Source organism: Hyperolius riggenbachi, chromosome 11, assembly GCF_040937935.1.
Source record: "Hyperolius riggenbachi isolate aHypRig1 chromosome 11, aHypRig1.pri, whole genome shotgun sequence".
In the NCBI taxonomy this organism is placed as follows: Eukaryota; Metazoa; Chordata; class Amphibia; order Anura; family Hyperoliidae; genus Hyperolius; species Hyperolius riggenbachi.
The window spans coordinates 252,086,570-252,106,408 of record NC_090656.1 but is presented as its reverse complement, the minus strand read 5'-3'; the positions used below and the strand labels follow the sequence as shown (position 1 = coordinate 252,106,408).

The 19,839-nt window shown below is 47.0% G+C and overlaps 1 protein-coding gene across 2 annotated transcripts in view; it reads right to left on the bottom strand.

Annotated features, from left to right (window-relative positions):
- The window catches only part of ARHGAP1 (Rho GTPase activating protein 1), a 143,489-nt gene that overhangs the window by 34,952 nt on the left and 88,698 nt on the right, over positions 1-19,839 (bottom strand). For both annotated transcript variants that reach the window (XM_068260095.1, XM_068260096.1), the window contains exons 5-9: positions 12,827-12,958; positions 5,064-5,150; positions 2,526-2,624; positions 1,029-1,136; positions 871-947 (exon numbers count right to left, since the gene is read on the bottom strand). In XM_068260095.1, the coding sequence (XP_068116196.1) occupies positions 871-947; positions 1,029-1,136; positions 2,526-2,624; positions 5,064-5,150; positions 12,827-12,958 (503 nt within the window). The remainder of the gene's footprint in view (positions 1-870; positions 948-1,028; positions 1,137-2,525; positions 2,625-5,063; positions 5,151-12,826; positions 12,959-19,839) is intronic.

The window sequence follows — 19,839 nt, the reverse complement described above, 5'->3', positions numbered from 1 at the left end:
CACCTCATTTTTTTATTTTTAGTTTGCTTTAAAGTGGAACTGAAAGGTTAAAAAAAAAAAAAAAAGTGTTTCGCTTACCTGGGGCTCCTGCCAGCCCCCTGCAGCCTTCCTGTCCTGCGCCGGTCCACCACGATCCTCCGTTCTCCCACCAACAGCTGCTTTTGGTTGAGTCAACCTGTAAGTTAACGGCAACTGCGTCTCCGCGCCCCGAGCCAACGCGTAGCTTTCTTTGCTTTCCGGTCCACAATAGCATCCTGCACTATAGCAGGCGGGAACGCGAACCCGAAGAAAGCTACGCGTGACCCGGGGCACACAGGCGCAGTTGCCGCTTCGACTGAACAGAAAGTAGCTGGCTGTGGGAGAAAGGAGGGTCGCGGAGGACCAGCACAGGACGGGAAGGCTGCAAAGGGGCTGGCAGGAGCCCCAGGTAAGTGAAACTCTGTGTTTGCTAACCTTTCAGTTCCACTTCCAATCTGAGTTTATCATCCCTGGGCGCCTCTTAACCCTTATGATCACTGCAGGACATTCATCAGGGATATAACCGGGTATCAGGTTTGTTTTGTGTTTTTATGGATGGGGGACTGAAGAAAGTGGCCAGGAGAAGAAAATTCAAGCTTTTCACAAGAAATAAACTAAAATTGCTCTTGTAGAAATTATTTTGCTTTGATAAAGTTTCTTGTGTTTTTCTTTTACATATTTCTGCAATGTTTATACTTTGTGTGGTTTCTTTCTTTTTATTCATACTGCTATTATTAGTATGTTGCTGGCACGCTCCACATTTTAGATCTGTATTCCCACGTGGGCGTGGAGTTACTGGCACAACACAGAAAACAAGGCCACGAGTGCATTGCTGGGCACCAGGCTGCTCACCGTTCTGTTGGAGGTAGGACACTGTCTCCTGCACGACCTGAGGGATCTTATCGTTGTCTGTCCGCTTGTTCCTCAACCTGCCCCAAGAACAGGGAAGAGATGTGAGATACGAGCGGGAAACGGAGGACAGACCACTACAGTCTGCTGAAGACACTCACTGTTGCAGAGACACTCCGAACTGCTGGTTGGGCAAAGGCGGCCGGGGAGGAACTGGCTTCTGAGCGGTTGGGGAGGTCTTCAGAGAGGCACGGATCAGCTCATCATACCTGGAAAACAAGACGAGCATGAATCAGAAAACGTTGTGGACATGAGTTCAACCGTCACACTCCTGGTAATGCCAAAAGTCTGTATCAGAGTTCTGATCAATAGAGTCTCTGCTTTGGTCTTTAAAGGGAACCTGAAGCGAGTAAAATTATTTAAAATAAACACATGACGTAGCTGCAAATGAATATTACATACTAACCTCCCCGTCAGTTCCTCTCAGAAGCTCACCTTTTTCTTCTGACAGTGATCCCTTCCCGTTCTGACAAGATTTTGTCAGAACTGAAATATACCAGTTGCTGAGTTATTTATCAGCAGCTGACAGTTCCAACTGAATGTGCAAGGTAATGTCCATGTTTCCCTATGGCTCAAGTGGGTGATATTACAGTGTAACAGTGTGCTGACCAGGAAGCTGTTATGGGGTAATGGCCATTTTTAAGATGGAGGACAGAGAATTCCATTGATCACAGTGGACAAATGGGACGCAGGAGAGGAGAAAGAGATTGAGTAGTAGGCTACACGGGAGGCAAGTATGACCTGCGTATGGTTATTTTTACTTTTTATTGTACAGGCGTGCAATATTTATCTTCGCAAATAGATTTTGGTCAGGTACAGTAGTTTACCTTATTTATTACTAAGGGCCCATTCACAACTAAGTGATTAGCGGGCGATTGCCGCTAATCGCTTAAGTGCTAGTGCTTTGTTACCCTATGGCAGTGTTCTCACTGCCGCGATTGGCGTTTTGCGATTGGCGTCAATCGCAAACGCGTTACCTGCAGCATTTTCTGGCCGATTCAGCAGCGATTGCGGTACAGTGCTTATAAGCGCTGACCGAGATCGCTCTGAAATCGGGGAAGTATACAGTGATTTTTACCGCGCTAATCAACCATCTAGGCAACCATCTGTCTGCCACACAAAGAATAAAAGCATGAATGACTTGTGGGAGTAGAAGCTCTTCTCTGCAGAAGCTCGCTAGGTGCACATCATATACTGTGAGTGCAGAAAGGAGCTTCTACACCCACATATAACTAATGTGTTTATTCTTTGTGTGGCGGACAGATGGTTGCCTAGAGCAAGTTGTGCCTTGATGAAGGGGCCCTGCGTGGCTCAGAAATGTTGTCTTTTTACCTTTATGAAACAATAAAGAGCTTTATGGGATGTGCCAGACTTTGCCCAATGGTGCAGGAGAGCAGCTGACAGGCGGTGAATTCACAGCCTGGTTATTGCCTGTCTGAAAGAGGCCTAAGCACTTCCTTTGGCAGGTTGACACAGACTTGCTTAATATTTGCAGAAAAGTAGAAATAATCTGCAATAATATTTGCTAAAATCCTTGCAATATTCTGTTTGACAGAACCGAGTTCCACAGTAAGAAGGCAAATCTCTAGAATTCTTACTTCAGCACTTGCTTGGGGATGCCCAGCTGTTCCAGCTTGACAATCTCATCCAATTCAGTCAGATAATTCGCATAAAAAATCTTTCGACCAAACTTGAAGCTGGAAGACAAAATAAGAAAGTTTCCGATTAATCGAGTGTACTTAAAGAGACTCTGTAACAAAAAAAAGTTCCCCTGGGGGGTACTCACCTCAGTGGGGGAAGCCTCAGGGTCCCAATGAGGCTTCCCCTCCCCTGTAGCTGCAGGAAGTCCAGCGCTGGCTCCTCCCGAAGTGTCCCGGAATCCTCCTCCTACAAGCGTGACAAGTCTTGCTAGATTTACCTTTCCTGGCTCCAGCGGGGGCGCTGTTGTGGCTCTCTGCACGGGGATAGGTGGAAATAGCTAATCTCTGTCGGGTCCGCTCCACTACGCAGGCGATCGGCTATTCCGCCTATCTCCGAGCGGAGAGCCGATACTGCGCCTGTGCCGGGAAGGTAAATATTTACATCCCCGCTGTTCAGAGGGTCACAGCAAGACCGCCGTGGGACACAGGAGGACGGGGGAAGCCTCGATAGGATCTGGTGAGTACCCCCCAGGGGAGGTTTTTCTCGTTACAGGTTTTCTTTAAAAACAAAAAAAACTTAGTTCTTACCTCGGTAATGGGAAGCCTCTGGGCAGACCCAGGTCCTTCTGCATGCCACCCATCCATCGCTGGGTGTTCTAGCTGGGTGAGCAGCCATGAACGAGCACAGCTGCATTGGGCATGCACGAGTATGGTCCGCGTATGCGCAGTAAAGGGAAGCCCTCATGCATGGAGACGAGTACAGTGCAGCTGCTCACTCAGCCAGATGACCCAGCGCTGGATTACTGACGTCTATAGAAGGACCCAGGAAGCCTCTGTCTATTTAGACTCCACCCACTACCAAAGTAAACATCAAACATTTGTTTTAGGGGTTAACACCAGGATTGCCTTCAAGGTCCACTCCAGCAAAAAAAAAAAAAAAAAAAAGAAAAAGTAAGCAGTTAAAATCTGACAGAACCGACAGGTTTTGGACTAGTCTATCTCCGCGCGGGGGATTTTCAGGGTTTCCTTTGTTTTCAAAAGCATTTCCTGAACGACAGTTTAACTGCCAAAATAGTAAGATACCAGCCAGCCTCCCTACTCACTTGCACACTATTATGTCAGTTAGACTTAGCAACTGTCGTTCAGGAAATGCTTTTAAAAACAAAGAAAACCCTGAGAATTCCCCATGAAGCGACGGACTAGTCCAAAACCTGTCAGCTCTGTCAGGTTTTAACTGCTTACTTTGCTTACTTTTTTGCTGGAGTGTTTGTTTTTTTAAGAGGCCCTGTTTTGTGTCCATTCACATGAACCCATACTTAGTTCTAGGAACATAGGGATTTAAAGTCAACTTCAGTGACATTTTTTTTTAATTTAAATACATACGTTTAAAAAAAAAAATTACATTTAGATATATTATAAATTACTTTTTCGTAAAACTTTCACAGATCTGACAGATTTCAGACTTGTCCATCTCCTAATGGGAGATTCTTAGTATTTCATTAAAAGGATCTATGCAAAAATGATGGCCATTCCCTACTGGCTTGCACACTATTTGGCAACGGACAGAGTAATGGCCATTCAGTAAGTGCTTTTGTAAAGAAAGAGCTGTGAATCCCCCAAGAGCAGATGGACTAGTCCTAAACTTCTTAGGTCAGATTTTGTATTGCCTACTGTGATAGCGACATAGGAAAATTAATTTATAGTACATTTTACTTAGGGGGAAAGCTACATTGTAGAAGTATATATTGAAATTTTACAATCTCACCTCTCTTGAAGAATTTGGACTAGTTTTTGAAAAAAGGTCTTTTATTTGAGCACATGGAATTGATAACCCGTTTCCCGGATGCTTGCCCGCTTCCTCAGGTCAGTAACAAACAGGCGCCTTACCTGCTTTGGCTGTGTAGCAAACATGAGCGCCTCTATAAAGTTATGTGCATGTATTTGTCCCCTTTGCTTTAAAGCAGAATTGTAAATTCGCGTAAAACAAACTGTTTCACTTACCTGGGGCCTCCCAAAGCCCCCAGCAGCCGTCCTGTCCCGTGCCAGTCCTGCACAATCCCCTGTTCTCCCGCCGTGGCTAAGGTACGTTACAGTCAACTTGTAAGTCGACGGCAACTGCACCTTTGTGCCCCGGGCTCCGGCAAGCTTACTTCGCGTTCCAGCCGGCAATAGCAGCCTGCACTAAAAGCAGGGCGCAATTGTAGGCTGGAACGCAAAGAAATCTTTGCATAGCCAGGTGCTAACGAAACTTAGCCACGGCGGGAGAACGGGAGATCGTGCAGGACCGGCGGTTCAAATATCGTGACGTGCTTGCTAGCTTGCTGACTGGTGTAAGCAGAGTAGGGAGCATTTCAAAGGAGGGAGCCTCAATGCTGGTGGATTGGTCCAGTACAAAATCACCCCAGTCCTTTCTGGGAGCCAAGATCCTCCATTTTATGCAAATGGAATGGAATACACAGCTATAGACCACACCGTTCTGCAATGCGGAGAGCTTACCTGATGATGGGTTTAAACAAGACCAGCAGCGTCTTAATGAACATGGTGGGGTGGACAATATACAATGCCTTGATGTTCTTCTTGTACCTGTAACCGGAAAAGAGACAAATTGTACCCAACTCCAATACTGATCTGAGCAACACAGAGCCATAAAGTTAAGCTAGCCACACACTATATGATTTTACCCGTCAATATTGGGCATATTCAATCACTGTGATCAAATCCACCAGAAAATCAATGCTGAAAACAATGCACGATTGATTTCTGTCCGAAAGCAATCGATTCAGTGAACTGCGTTGGACGGAAAATTTGCTGGATCGGTGGCGGTCACTGATTGTCCTCAGAGGAGCTCACACTCTAATTCTACCATAGTCCTAGTGGAATGTCCTACCATATTATTATTATGTATTTATATAGCACTGACATCTTCTGCAGCACATTACAGAGTACATAGTCATGTCACTGACTGTCCTCAGAGGGGCTCACACTCTAATCCTACCATAGTCATAGTGTAATGTCCTACCATATTATTATTATGTATTTATATAGCACTGATATCTCCTGCAGCACATTACAGAGTACATAGTCATGTCACTGACTGTCCTCAGAGGAGCTCACACTCTAATCCTACCATAGTCATAGTCTAATGTCCTACCATATTATTATTATGTATTTATATAGCACTGACATCTTCTGCAGCACTGTACAGAGTACATAGTCATGTCACTGACTGTCCTCAGAGGGGCTCACAGTCTAATCCTACCATAGTCCTAGTATAATGTCCTACCATATTATTATATATTTATATAGCACTGACATCTTCTGCAGCACATTACAGAGTACATAGTCATGTCACTGACTGTCCTCAGAGGAGCTCACACTCTAATCCTACCATAGTCCTAGTCTAATGTCCTACCATATTATTATTATGTATTTATATAGCACTGACATCTTCTGCAGCACATTACAGAGTGCATAGTCCTGTCACTGACTGTCCTCAGAGGAGCTCACAATCTAAACCTACCATAGTCATAGTGTAATGTCCTACCATATTATTATTATGTATTTATATAGCACTGACATCTTCTGCAGCACATTACAGAGTGCATAGTCCTGTCACTGACTGTCCTCAGAGGAGCTCACAATCTAATCCTACCATAGTCATAGTGTAATGTCCTACCATATTATTATTATGTATTTATATAGCACTGACATCTTCCGCAGCACTGTACAGAGTACATAGTCATGTCACTGACTGTCCTCAGAGGGGCTCACAGTCTAATCCTACCATAGTCCTAGTATAATGTCCTACCATATTATTATTATTATATATTTATATAGCACTGACATCTTCTGCAGCACATTACAGAGTACATAGTCATGTCACTGACTGTCCTCAGAGGAGCTCACACTCTAATCCTACCATAGTCCTAGTCTAATATCCTACCATATTATTATTATGTATTTATATAGCACTGACATCTTCTGCAGCACATTACAGAGTGCATAGTCCTGTCACTGACTGTCCTCAGCGGAGCTTACAATCTAATCCTACCATAGTCATAGTGTAATGTCCTACCATATTATTATTATTATGTATTTATATAGCACTGACATCTTCTGCAGCACTTTCCAGAGTGCATAGTCCTGTCACTGACTGTCCTCAGAGGAGCTCACAATCTAATCCTACCATAGTCACAGTCTAATGACCTACCATATTATTATTATGTATTTATATAGCACTGACATCTCCTGCAGCACATTACAGAGTACATAGTCATGTCACTGACTGTCCTCAGATGAGCTCACACTCTAATCCTACCATAGTCACAGTCTAATGTCCTACCATATTATTATTATGTATTTATATAGCACTGACATCTTCTGCAGCACATTACAGAGTGCATAGTCCTGTCACTGACTGTCCTCAGAGGAGCTCACAATCTAAACCTACCATAGTCATAGTGTAATGTCCTACCATATTATTATTATGTATTTATATAGCACTGACATCTTCTGCAGCACATTACAGAGTGCATAGTCCTGTCACTGACTGTCCTCAGAGGAGCTCACAATCTAATCCTACCATAGTCATAGTGTAATGTCCTACCATATTATTATTATGTATTTATATAGCACTGACATCTTCCGCAGCACTGTACAGAGTACATAGTCATGTCACTGACTGTCCTCAGAGGGGCTCACAGTCTAATCCTACCATAGTCCTAGTATAATGTCCTACCATATTATTATTATTATATATTTATATAGCACTGACATCTTCTGCAGCACATTACAGAGTACATAGTCATGTCACTGACTGTCCTCAGAGGAGCTCACACTCTAATCCTACCATAGTCCTAGTCTAATATCCTACCATATTATTATTATGTATTTATATAGCACTGACATCTTCTGCAGCACATTACAGAGTGCATAGTCCTGTCACTGACTGTCCTCAGCGGAGCTTACAATCTAATCCTACCATAGTCATAGTGTAATGTCCTACCATATTATTATTATTATGTATTTATATAGCACTGACATCTTCTGCAGCACTTTCCAGAGTGCATAGTCCTGTCACTGACTGTCCTCAGAGGAGCTCACAATCTAATCCTACCATAGTCACAGTCTAATGACCTACCATATTATTATTATGTATTTATATAGCACTGACATCTCCTGCAGCACATTACAGAGTACATAGTCATGTCACTGACTGTCCTCAGATGAGCTCACACTCTAATCCTACCATAGTCACAGTCTAATGTCCTACCATATTATTATTATGTATTTATATAGCACTGACATCTTCTGCAGCACATTACAGAGTGCATAGTCCTGTCACTGACTGTCCTCAGAGGAGCTCACAATCTAAACCTACCATAGTCATAGTGTAATGTCCTACCATATTATTATTATGTATTTATATAGCACTGACATCTTCTGCAGCACATTACAGAGTGCATAGTCCTGTCACTGACTGTCCTCAGAGGAGCTCACAATCTAATCCTACCATAGTCATAGTGTAATGTCCTACCATATTATTATTATGTATTTATATAGCACTGACATCTTCCGCAGCACTGTACAGAGTACATAGTCATGTCACTGACTGTCCTCAGAGGGGCTCACAGTCTAATCCTACCATAGTCCTAGTATAATGTCCTACCATATTATTATTATTATATATTTATATAGCACTGACATCTTCTGCAGCACATTACAGAGTACATAGTCATGTCACTGACTGTCCTCAGAGGAGCTCACACTCTAATCCTACCATAGTCCTAGTCTAATATCCTACCATATTATTATTATGTATTTATATAGCACTGACATCTTCTGCAGCACATTACAGAGTGCATAGTCCTGTCACTGACTGTCCTCAGCGGAGCTTACAATCTAATCCTACCATAGTCATAGTGTAATGTCCTACCATATTATTATTATTATGTATTTATATAGCACTGACATCTTCTGCAGCACTTTCCAGAGTGCATAGTCCTGTCACTGACTGTCCTCAGAGGAGCTCACAATCTAATCCTACCATAGTCACAGTCTAATGACCTACCATATTATTATTATGTATTTATATAGCACTGACATCTCCTGCAGCACATTACAGAGTACATAGTCATGTCACTGACTGTCCTCAGATGAGCTCACACTCTAATCCTACCATAGTCACAGTCTAATGTCCTACCATATTATTATTATGTATTTATATAGCACTGACATCTTCTGCAGCACATTACAGAGTACATAGTCATGTCACTGACTGTCCTCAGAGGAGCTCACACTCTAATCCTACCATAGTCATAGTGTAATGTCCTACCATATTATTATTATGTATTTATATAGCACTGACATCTCCTGCAGCACATTACAGAGTACATAGTCATGTCACTGACTGTCCTCAGAGGAGCTCACAATCTAATCCTACCATAGTCATAGCCTAATGTCCTACCATATTATTATTATTATTATGTATTTATATAACACTGACATCTCCTGCAGCACATTACAGAGTACATAGTCATGTCACTGACTGTCCTCAGAGGAGCTCACACTCTAATCCTACCATAGTCCTAGTCTAATGTCCTACCATATTATTATTATGTATTTATATAGCACTGACATCTTCTGCAGCACTGTACAGAGTACATAGTCATGTCACTGACTGTCCTCAGAGGGGCTCACAGTCTAATCCTACCATAGTCCTAGTATAATGTCCTACCATATTATTATATATTTATATAGCACTGACATCTTCTGCAGCACATTACAGAGTACATAGTCATGTCACTGACTGTCCTCAGAGGAGCTCACACTCTAATCCTACCATAGTCCTAGTCTAATGTCCTACCATATTATTATTATGTATTTATATAGCACTGACATCTTCTGCAGCACATTACAGAGTGCATAGTCCTGTCACTGACTGTCCTCAGAGGAGCTCACAATCTAAACCTACCATAGTCATAGTGTAATGTCCTACCATATTATTATTATGTATTTATATAGCACTGACATCTTCTGCAGCACATTACAGAGTGCATAGTCCTGTCACTGACTGTCCTCAGAGGAGCTCACAATCTAATCCTACCATAGTCATAGTGTAATGTCCTACCATATTATTATTATGTATTTATATAGCACTGACATCTTCCGCAGCACTGTACAGAGTACATAGTCATGTCACTGACTGTCCTCAGAGGGGCTCACAGTCTAATCCTACCATAGTCCTAGTATAATGTCCTACCATATTATTATTATTATATATTTATATAGCACTGACATCTTCTGCAGCACATTACAGAGTACATAGTCATGTCACTGACTGTCCTCAGAGGAGCTCACACTCTAATCCTACCATAGTCCTAGTCTAATATCCTACCATATTATTATTATGTATTTATATAGCACTGACATCTTCTGCAGCACATTACAGAGTGCATAGTCCTGTCACTGACTGTCCTCAGCGGAGCTCACAATCGAATCCTACCATAGTCATAGTGTAATGTCCTACCATATTATTATTATTATGTATTTATATAGCACTGACATCTTCTGCAGCACATTACAGAGTACATAGTCATGTCACTGACTGTCCTCAGATGAGCTCACACTCTAATCCTACCATAGTCACAGTCTAATGTCCTACCATATTATTATTATGTATTTATATAGCACTGACATCTTCTGCAGCACATTACAGAGTACATAGTCATGTCACTGACTGTCCTCAGAGGAGCTCACACTCTAATCCTACCATAGTCATAGTGTAATGTCCTACCATATTATTATTATGTATTTATATAGCACTGACATCTCCTGCAGCACATTACAGAGTACATAGTCATGTCACTGACTGTCCTCAGAGGAGCTCACAATCTAATCCTACCATAGTCATAGCCTAATGTCCTACCATATTATTATTATTATTATGTATTTATATAACACTGACATCTCCTGCAGCACATTACAGAGTACATAGTCATGTCACTGACTGTCCTCAGAGGAGCTCACACTCTAATCCTACCATAGTCCTAGTCTAATGTCCTACCATATTATTATTATGTATTTATATAGCACTGACATCTTCTGCAGCACATTACAGAGTACATAGTCATGTCACTGACTGTCCTCAGAGGAGATCACAATCTAATCCTACCATAGTCATAGTCTAATGTCCTACCATATTATTATCATGTATTTATATAGCACTGACATCTTCTGCAGCACATTACAGAGTACATAGTCATGTCACTGACTGTCCTCAGAGGAGCTCACACTCTAATCCCTACTGTAATCATGGTATAATAATATGTCAAACCATTAACTATTCTGTACCCTTTTGTGATGTGGGAGGAAACTCGTGCAATGCCCTCTATAGCATTGTACATGGATATTTACAGTTACCAACAAGTAAAACAAACAAATAAGAGACAAGAAGGTATTACAGTACTTTTTGATGGGCCCTCGTGTGCCCTGAACAACATGGACGTTTCCTGGGAGCAGAGTTGGAGTGACGTTTGTAGAAATATTTAGATGTGGATATACAGTATGAAGTAACTTCTAGAAGCGGAATGAAGTAAGCAGTCTGGTAAAAACAAGGAGGCTTTTGCTGAAGATCTGCAGCTTTGCAGACTTGTAAATAAGACTTTACTGTACTGCCGGTCTGCGTGACGCGGGAGATGTCAGCCAGCTCCGCCCACATACCTTCCTGCCTCCCGATGTCACGGGCGATATAAACAAATCTCTCTCTGATGGCTGGTGTGGAATGTTTGTGTCTTCCGTACATGACACAGAGCAGATGGGCAGCAATGCCTGGCAGATCGCCGCGGTCTCCAACCAGCGCTGCTCATGTCAGATGTTCTGTATTCCGCACTCGCTGCTGCACAGCTGACATACACACACCGCCGTGTCCTGGTTACATCTCTAAGGGGCCGATTGTGCAAAATCACGTTCATTGCACATCTAATGTATTCCAATGGCATCACATTTGCTTCTGTGTTATGTTTGTTTTCAGCATTTTGAGGGCCCATTCACACTTGTGCGCCTTACAAACGATTTCAGCATTGCTGAAAATCGCTAGCGATTTGAAAAACGCTTGTACAATGAAAAGTATATGGAAGTGTTCTCATGTAAGCGATTTGCTGAAACACAAACGTGTTGCCTGCCGCACTTTCTGAGCGATTCTGAGCGATTAGCATTTCAATGTTAAGAATAGGAGCCTTGGAAGTGCTGGCCTGTTCACAATCAACAGAGTTCTTCCAGCAATTTTACCCATCAAACCTTGCAGTTTATCCACAAAACACCTCTCTTTCCTGTGCAGATGTCATTTCCTGTTTATGGAAGACTCAGACACAGCTTATTGAACTAGAAATCGCAAGACGCTAATCGCTGAAAAACTGCTTTCTGGACAGTGGGGGAAAAATAAACAAATAAAAAAAAAAAAAAAAAAAAAAAAAAAAAAAAAAAAAAAAAATCGCTGGAAAATCTCTAGAGAAAACCGCTGGAAACTCCAGAAAATCGCTCAGCATTTGTGATTGCGTTTAGCGATTTCTAGTGTGAATGGGCCCTAAAACTGCACGGATGGTCCGCTTTGCTTGTGTTTGCGATTGATGTTTAAAGGACAACTGAAGTGAGAAGAATATGGAGTCTGACATATTTATTTCCTCTTAAACAATACCAGTTGCCTGGCTGTCCTGCTGTGATCTATTTGGCTTCAGTAGTGTCTGAATAACATCAGAAACAAGCATGCAGCTAATCTTGTCAGATCTGGTAATAATGTCAGAAACACCTGATCTGCTGCATGCTTGTTCAGGGGCTATGGCTAAAAGTATTATAGGCAGAGGATCAGCAGGGCTGCCAGTCAACTGGTATTGCTTAAAAGGAAATCACTATGGCAGCCTCCATATCCCTCTTGCTACAGTTGTACTATAATGCAAGTCAATGGCAATGCAATCACATGAGATTTTTAAAGCAAAACCGAGGCAAATCCAATGTAAAGTTTGTGTCTGCGCTTCCTGCTGTGTACGAGGGTAACTGTGCCGCATCTGGTCAGTGGCACAGGAAGTGCCTGACCGCTGTCTTTCAGTCATGTGATCACACCCCTTCTCAGGGTTGGTCAGCTCTGATCACATGGTATGTTGTGAAGCACTTCCCCTCCTGCACACCTCAGTGTATAAATTGCAATGAGCCAATAGACACACTTCACACAGTGTAATGACGCAGGGGCAGGGATATCATCTTACTTGCGGTCAAACTCTCGATAGGCGTCCCTCAGCCAGCCCAGAGAGGGCTTGTTCTCGCTGGTCAGGCCGTGGTGCAGGTAAATCAGTGTGTAGTCGCTCTCCACATACTGGTCCAGCGTGTGCTTCAGGTACCTGCAGAGAGGAAACGGCACAGCTTGTGTCATGTGATCTGTTCATCCAATCAAATGCTACCAACTTAAATGAACCTGTAATAATAATAAAAAGGGAGTTAGATGCCAATCTCAGTAGAGGGAAGACTCTGGATAGTGCAAAGGCTTCCCAATCCAACCACAAGCCCAGCGTTCCTGCGCAGGGTCCCACCTAACATGTCTGATAAGTGCGCGTCAGATATGTTCTCATGGCCGCGCTCCCCATCACATACGAGCACGGCTGTACTGCACGGGCAAAGCCGCACCTGCGCCGTTGCATGACAGTACTCGTGGGTGAGCAGCTTCATGCTAATACACGGGCACACCCCATATACAGACTCGCGCATTGTTGCTGCATTCGTACATGGAAAGGAATGGCCACAAAGAAGAGGGTCCCATCCTGCATCAGCAGGGCCGGTTCTCTCATGAAGCAAGGTGAAACACTTGCATCAGACGCAGAGATTACAGGGACAGCATGTTTGCACTGTGTGTACACTTACAGCATGCAGTCAGAGTAGGAGGAGAAGCGTGAGGAGAGCGAGGTGAAGAGGTCATCATTGGGGAAAAGCAGCTTATTGTGCTGTGTGAGGAGTCTGGCAGTGAGTGAGGAGGGGGGAGGCAGGAGAGCATCATTGGGGAAAAGCAGCTTGTTGTGCTGTGTGAGGAGTCTGACAGTGAGTGAGGAGGGGGAGGCAGGAGAGCATCATTGGGGAAAAGCAGCATGTTGTGCTGTGTGAGGAGTGTGACAGTGAGTGAGGAGGGGGAGGCAGGAGAGCAGCATTGGGGACAAGCAGCTTGTTGTGCTGTGTGAGGAGTCTGACAGTGAGTGAGGAGGGGGGAGGCAGGAGAGCATCATTGGGGAAAAGCAGCTTTTTGTGCTGTGTGAGGAGTCTCACAGTGAGTGAGGAGGGGGAGGCAGGAGAGCATCATTGGGGAAAAGCAGCTTGTTGTGCTGTGTGAGGAGTGTGACAGTGAGTGAGGAGGGGAGGGGGAGGCAGGAGAGCATCATTGGGGAAAAGCAGCTTGTTGTGCTGTGTGAGGAGTCTGGCAGTGAGTGAGGAGGGGGGAGGCAGGAGAGCATCATTGGGGAAAAGCAGCTTGTTGTTCTATGTGAGGAGACTGACAGTGAGTGAGGAGGAGGGAGGCAGGAGAGCAGCATTGGGGAAAAGCAGCTTGTTGTGCTGTGTGAGGAGACTGATAGTGAGTGAGGAGGGGGAGGCAGGAGAGCAGCATTGGGGAAAAGCAGCTTGTTGTGCTGTGTGAGGAGTCTGACAGTGAGTGAGGAGGGAGGAGGAGAGCAGAATTGGGGAAAAGCAGCTTGTTGTGCTATGTGAGGAGACTGACAGTGAGTGAGGAGGGGGAGGCAGGAGAGCAGCATTGGGGAAAAGCAGCTTGATGTGCTGTGTGAGGAGACTGACAGTGAGTGAGGAGGAGGGAGGCAGGAGAGCATCGTTGGGGAAAAGCAGCTTGTTGTGCTGTGTGAGGAGTCTGACAGTGAGTGAGGAGGGGAGGCAGGAGAGCAGCATTGGGGAAAAGCAGCTTGTTGTGCTGTGTGAGGAGTCTGGCAGTGAGTGAGGAGGGGGGAGGCAGGAGAGCATCATTGGGGAAAAGCAGCTTGTTGTTCTATGTGAGGAGACTGACAGTGAGTGAGGAGGGGGGAGGCAGGAGAGCAGCATTGGGGAAAAGCAGCTTGTTGTGCTGTGTGAGGAGTCTGACAGTGAGTGAGGAGGGAGGAGGAGAGCAGCATTGGGGAAAAGCAGCTTGTTGTGCTGTGTGAGGAGTCTGACAGTGAGTGAGGAGTGAGGAGGAGAGCAGCATTGGGGAAAAGCAGCTTGTTGTGCAGTGTGAGGAGTGTGACAGTGAGTGAGGAGGGGGGAGGCAGGAGAGCATCATTGGGGAAAATCAGCTTGTTGTGCTGTGTGAGGAGTCTGACAGTGAGTGAGGAGGGGAGGGGGAGGCAGGAGAGCATCATTGGGGAAAAGCAGCTTGTTGTGCTGTGTGAGGAGTCTGAAAGTGAGTGAGGAGGGGGAGGCAGGAGAGCATCATTGGGGAAAAGTAGCTTGGTGTGCTGTGTGAGGAGTCTGACAGTGAGTGAGGAGGGGAGGGGGGCAGGAGAGCAGCATTGGGGAAAAGCAGCTTGTTGTGCTGTGTGAGGAGTCTGACAGTGAGTGAGGAGGGGGGAGGCAGGAGAGCATCATTGGGGGAAAATCAGCTTGTTGTGCTGTGTGAGGAGTCTGACAGTGAGTGAGGAGGGGAGGGGGAGGCAGGAGAGCATCATTGGGGAAAAGCAGCTTGTTGTGCTGTGTGAGGAGTCTGACAGTGATTGAGGAGGGGGGAGGAAGGAGAGCAGCATTGGGGAAAAGCAGATTGTTGTGCTGTGCGAGGAGGCTGACAGTGAGTGAGGAGAGGGGAGGCAGGAGAGCATCATTGGGGAAAAGCAGCTTGTTGTGCTGTGTGAGGAGTCTGACAGTGAGTGAGGAGGGGGAGGCAGGAGAGCATCATTGGGGAAAAGCAGCATGTTGTGCTGTGTGAGGAGTGTGACAGTGAGTGAGGAGGGGGAGGCAGGAGAGCAGCATTGGGGACAAGCAGCTTGTTGTGCTGTGTGAGGAGTCTGACAGTGAGTGAGGAGGGGGGAGGCAGGAGAGCATCATTGGGGAAAAGCAGCTTTTTGTGCTGTGTGAGGAGTCTCACAGTGAGTGAGGAGGGGGAGGCAGGAGAGCATCATTGGGGAAAAGCAGCTTGTTGTGCTGTGTGAGGAGTGTGACAGTGAGTGAGGAGGGGAGGGGGAGGCAGGAGAGCATCATTGGGGAAAAGCAGCTTGTTGTGCTGTGTGAGGAGTCTGGCAGTGAGTGAGGAGGGGGGAGGCAGGAGAGCATCATTGGGGAAAAGCAGCTTGTTGTTCTATGTGAGGAGACTGACAGTGAGTGAGGAGGAGGGAGGCAGGAGAGCAGCATTGGGGAAAAGCAGCTTGTTGTGCTGTGTGAGGAGACTGATAGTGAGTGAGGAGGGGGAGGCAGGAGAGCAGCATTGGGGAAAAGCAGCTTGTTGTGCTGTGTGAGGAGTCTGACAGTGAGTGAGGAGGGAGGAGGAGAGCAGAATTGGGGAAAAGCAGCTTGTTGTGCTATGTGAGGAGACTGACAGTGAGTGAGGAGGGGGAGGCAGGAGAGCAGCATTGGGGAAAAGCAGCTTGATGTGCTGTGTGAGGAGACTGACAGTGAGTGAGGAGGAGGGAGGCAGGAGAGCATCGTTGGGGAAAAGCAGCTTGTTGTGCTGTGTGAGGAGTCTGACAGTGAGTGAGGAGGGGAGGCAGGAGAGCAGCATTGGGGAAAAGCAGCTTGTTGTGCTGTGTGAGGAGTCTGGCAGTGAGTGAGGAGGGGGGAGGCAGGAGAGCATCATTGGGGAAAAGCAGCTTGTTGTTCTATGTGAGGAGACTGACAGTGAGTGAGGAGGAGGGAGGCAGGAGAGCAGCATTGGGGAAAAGCAGCTTGTTGTGCTGTGTGAGGAGTCTGACAGTGAGTGAGGAGTGAGGAGGAGAGCAGCATTGGGGAAAAGCAGCTTGTTGTGCAGTGTGAGGAGTGTGACAGTGAGTGAGGAGGGGGGAGGCAGGAGAGCATCATTGGGGAAAATCAGCTTGTTGTGCTGTGTGAGGAGTCTGACAGTGAGTGAGGAGGGGAGGGGGAGGCAGGAGAGCATCATTGGGGAAAAGCAGCTTGTTGTGCTGTGTGAGGAGTCTGAAAGTGAGTGAGGAGGGGGAGGCAGGAGAGCATCATTGGGGAAAAGTAGCTTGGTGTGCTGTGTGAGGAGTCTGACAGTGAGTGAGGAGGGGAGGGGGGCAGGAGAGCAGCATTGGGGAAAAGCAGCTTGTTGTGCTGTGTGAGGAGTCTGACAGTGAGTGAGGAGGGGGGAGGCAGGAGAGCATCATTGGGGGAAAATCAGCTTGTTGTGCTGTGTGAGGAGTCTGACAGTGAGTGAGGAGGGGAGGGGGAGGCAGGAGAGCATCATTGGGGAAAAGCAGCTTGTTGTGCTGTGTGAGGAGTCTGACAGTGATTGAGGAGGGGGGAGGAAGGAGAGCAGCATTGGGGAAAAGCAGATTGTTGTGCTGTGTGAGGAGTCCGAAAGTGAGTGAGGAGGGGGAGGCAGGAGAGCATCATTGGGGAAAAGCAGCTTGTTGTGCTGTGTGAGGAGTCTGACAGTGAGTGAGGAGGGGAGGGGGAGGCAGGAGAGCATCATTGGGGAAAAGTAGCTTGGTGTGCTGTGTGAGGAGTCTGGCAGTGAGTGAGGAGGGGGGAGGCAGGAGAGCAGCATTGGGGAAAAGCAGCTTGTTGTGCTGTGTGAGGAGTCTGACAGTGAGTGAGGAGGGGGGAGGCAGGAGAGCATCATTGGGGGAAAATCAGCTTGTTGTGCTGTGTGAGGAGTCTGACAGTTAATGAGGAGGGGAGGGGGAGGCAGGAGAGCATCATTGGGGAAAAGCAGCTTGTTGTGCTGTGTGAGGAGGCTGACAGTGAGTGAGGAGGGGAGGGGGAGGCAGGAGAGCATCATTGGGGAAAAGCAGCTTGGTGTGCTGTGTGAGGAGTCTGGCAGTGAGTGAGGAGGGGGGAGGCAGGAGAGCATCATTGAGGAAAATCAGCTTGTTGTGCTGTGTGAGGAGTGTGACAGTGAGTGAGGAGGGGGGGAGGCAGGAGAGCATCATTGGGGAAAAGCAGCTTGTTGTGCTGTGTGAGGAGTGTGACAGTGAGTGAGGAGGGGAGGGGGGCAGGAGAGCAGCATTGGGGAAAAGCAGCTTGTTGTGCTGTGTGAGGAGTGTGACAGTGAGTGAGGAGGGGAGGGGGGCAGGAGAGCAGCATTGGGGAAAAGCAGCTTGGTGTGCTGTGTGAGGAGTCTGGCAGTGAGTGAGGAGGGGGGAGGCAGGAGAGCATCATTGAGGAAAATCAGCTTGTTGTGCTGTGTGAGGAGTCTGACAGTGAGTGAGGAGGGGAGGGGGGCAGGAGAGCAGCATTGGGGAAAAGCAGCTTGTTGTGCTGTGTGAGGAGTCTGACAGTGAGTGAGGAGGGGGGAGGCAGGAGAGCATCATTGGGGGAAAATCAGCTTGTTGTGCTGTGTGAGGAGTCTGACAGTGAGTGAGGAGGGGAGGGGGAGGCAGGAGAGCATCATTGGGGAAAAGCAGCTTGTTGTGCTGTGTGAGGAGGCTGACAGTGAGTGAGGAGGGGAGGGGGAGGCAGGAGAGCATCATTGGGGAAAAGCAGCTTGGTGTGCTGTGTGAGGAGTCTGGCAGTGAGTGAGGAGGGGGGAGGCAGGAGAGCATCATTGAGGAAAATCAGCTTGTTGTGCTGTGTGAGGAGTGTGACAGTGAGTGAGGAGGGGGGGAGGCAGGAGAGCATCATTGGGGAAAAGCAGCTTGTTGTGCTGTGTGAGGAGTGTGACAGTGAGTGAGGAGGGGGGAGGCAGGCAGGAGAGCATCATTGGGGAAAAGCAGCTTGTTGTGCTGTGTGAGGAGTGTGACAGTGAGTGAGGAGGGGGGGAGGCAGGAGAGCATCATTGGGGAAAAGCAGCTTGTTGTGCTGTGTGAGGAGTGTGACAGTGAGTGAGGAGGGGGGAGGCAGGAGAGCATCATTGGGGAAAAGCAGCTTGGTGTGCTGTGTGAGGAGTCTGACAGTGAGTGAGGAAGGGGAAGCAGGAGAGCAGCATTGGGGAAAAGCAGCTTGTTGTGCAGTGTGAGGAGTCTGACAGTGAGTGAGGAGGGGGAGGGCAGGAGAGCATCTTTGGGGAAAAGCAGCTTGTTGTGCTGTGTGACGAGTCTGACAGTGAGTGAGGAGAGGGGAGGCAGGAGAGCAGCATTGGGGAAAAGTAGCTTGTTGTGCTGTGTGAGGAGTGTGACAGTGAGTGAGGAGGGGAGGGGGAGGCAGGAAAGCATCATTGGGGAAAAGCAGCTTGTGGTGCTGTGTGAGGAGTCTGACAGTGAGTGAGGAGGGGGGGAGGCAGGAGAGCAGCATTGGGGAAAAGCAGCTTGTTGTGCTGTGTGAGGAGACTGACAGTGAGTGAGGAGGGGGAGGCAGGAGAGCATCATTTAGGAAAAGCAGCTTGTTGTGCTGTGTGAGGAGTCTGACAGTAAATGAGGAGGAGGGAGGCAAGAGAGCAGCATTGGGGAAAAGCAGCTTGTTGTGCTGTGTGAGGAGTCTGACAGTGAGTGAGGAAGGGGAAGCAGGAGAGCAGCATTGGGGAAAGCAGCTTGTTGTGCTGTGTGAGGAGTCTGACAGTGAGTGAGGAGGGGAGGGGGAGGCAGGAGAGCATCATTGAGGAAAAGTAGCTTGGTGTGCTGTGTGAGGAGTCTGACAGTGACTGAGGAGGGGGGAGGCAGGAGAGCAGCATTGGAGAAAAGCAGCTTGTTGTGCTGTGTGAGGAGTCTGACAGTGAGTGAGGAGGGGGGAGGCAGGAGAGCAGCATTGGGGAAAATCAGCTTGTTGTGCTGTGTGAGGAGACTGACAGTGAGTGAGGAAGGGGAAGCAGGAGAGCAGCATTGGGGAAAGCAGCTTGTTGTGCTGTGTGAGGAGTCTGACAGTGAGTGAGGAGGGGGGAGGCAGGAGAGCATCATTTGGGAAAAGCAGCTTGTTGTGCTGTGTGAGGAGTCTGACAGTGAGTGAGGAGAGGGGAGGCAGGAGAGCAGCATTGGGGAAAGGCAGCTTGTTGTGCTGTGTGAGGCGTCTGACAGACAGTGAGGTGGGGGGAGGCAGGAGAGCAGCATTGGAGGAAAGCAGCTTGTTGTGCTGTGTGAGGAGTCTGACAGTGAGTGAGGAGGGGAGGGGGAGGCAGGAGAGCATCATTGAGGAAAAGTAGCTTGGTGTGCTGTGTGAGGAGTCTGACAGTGAG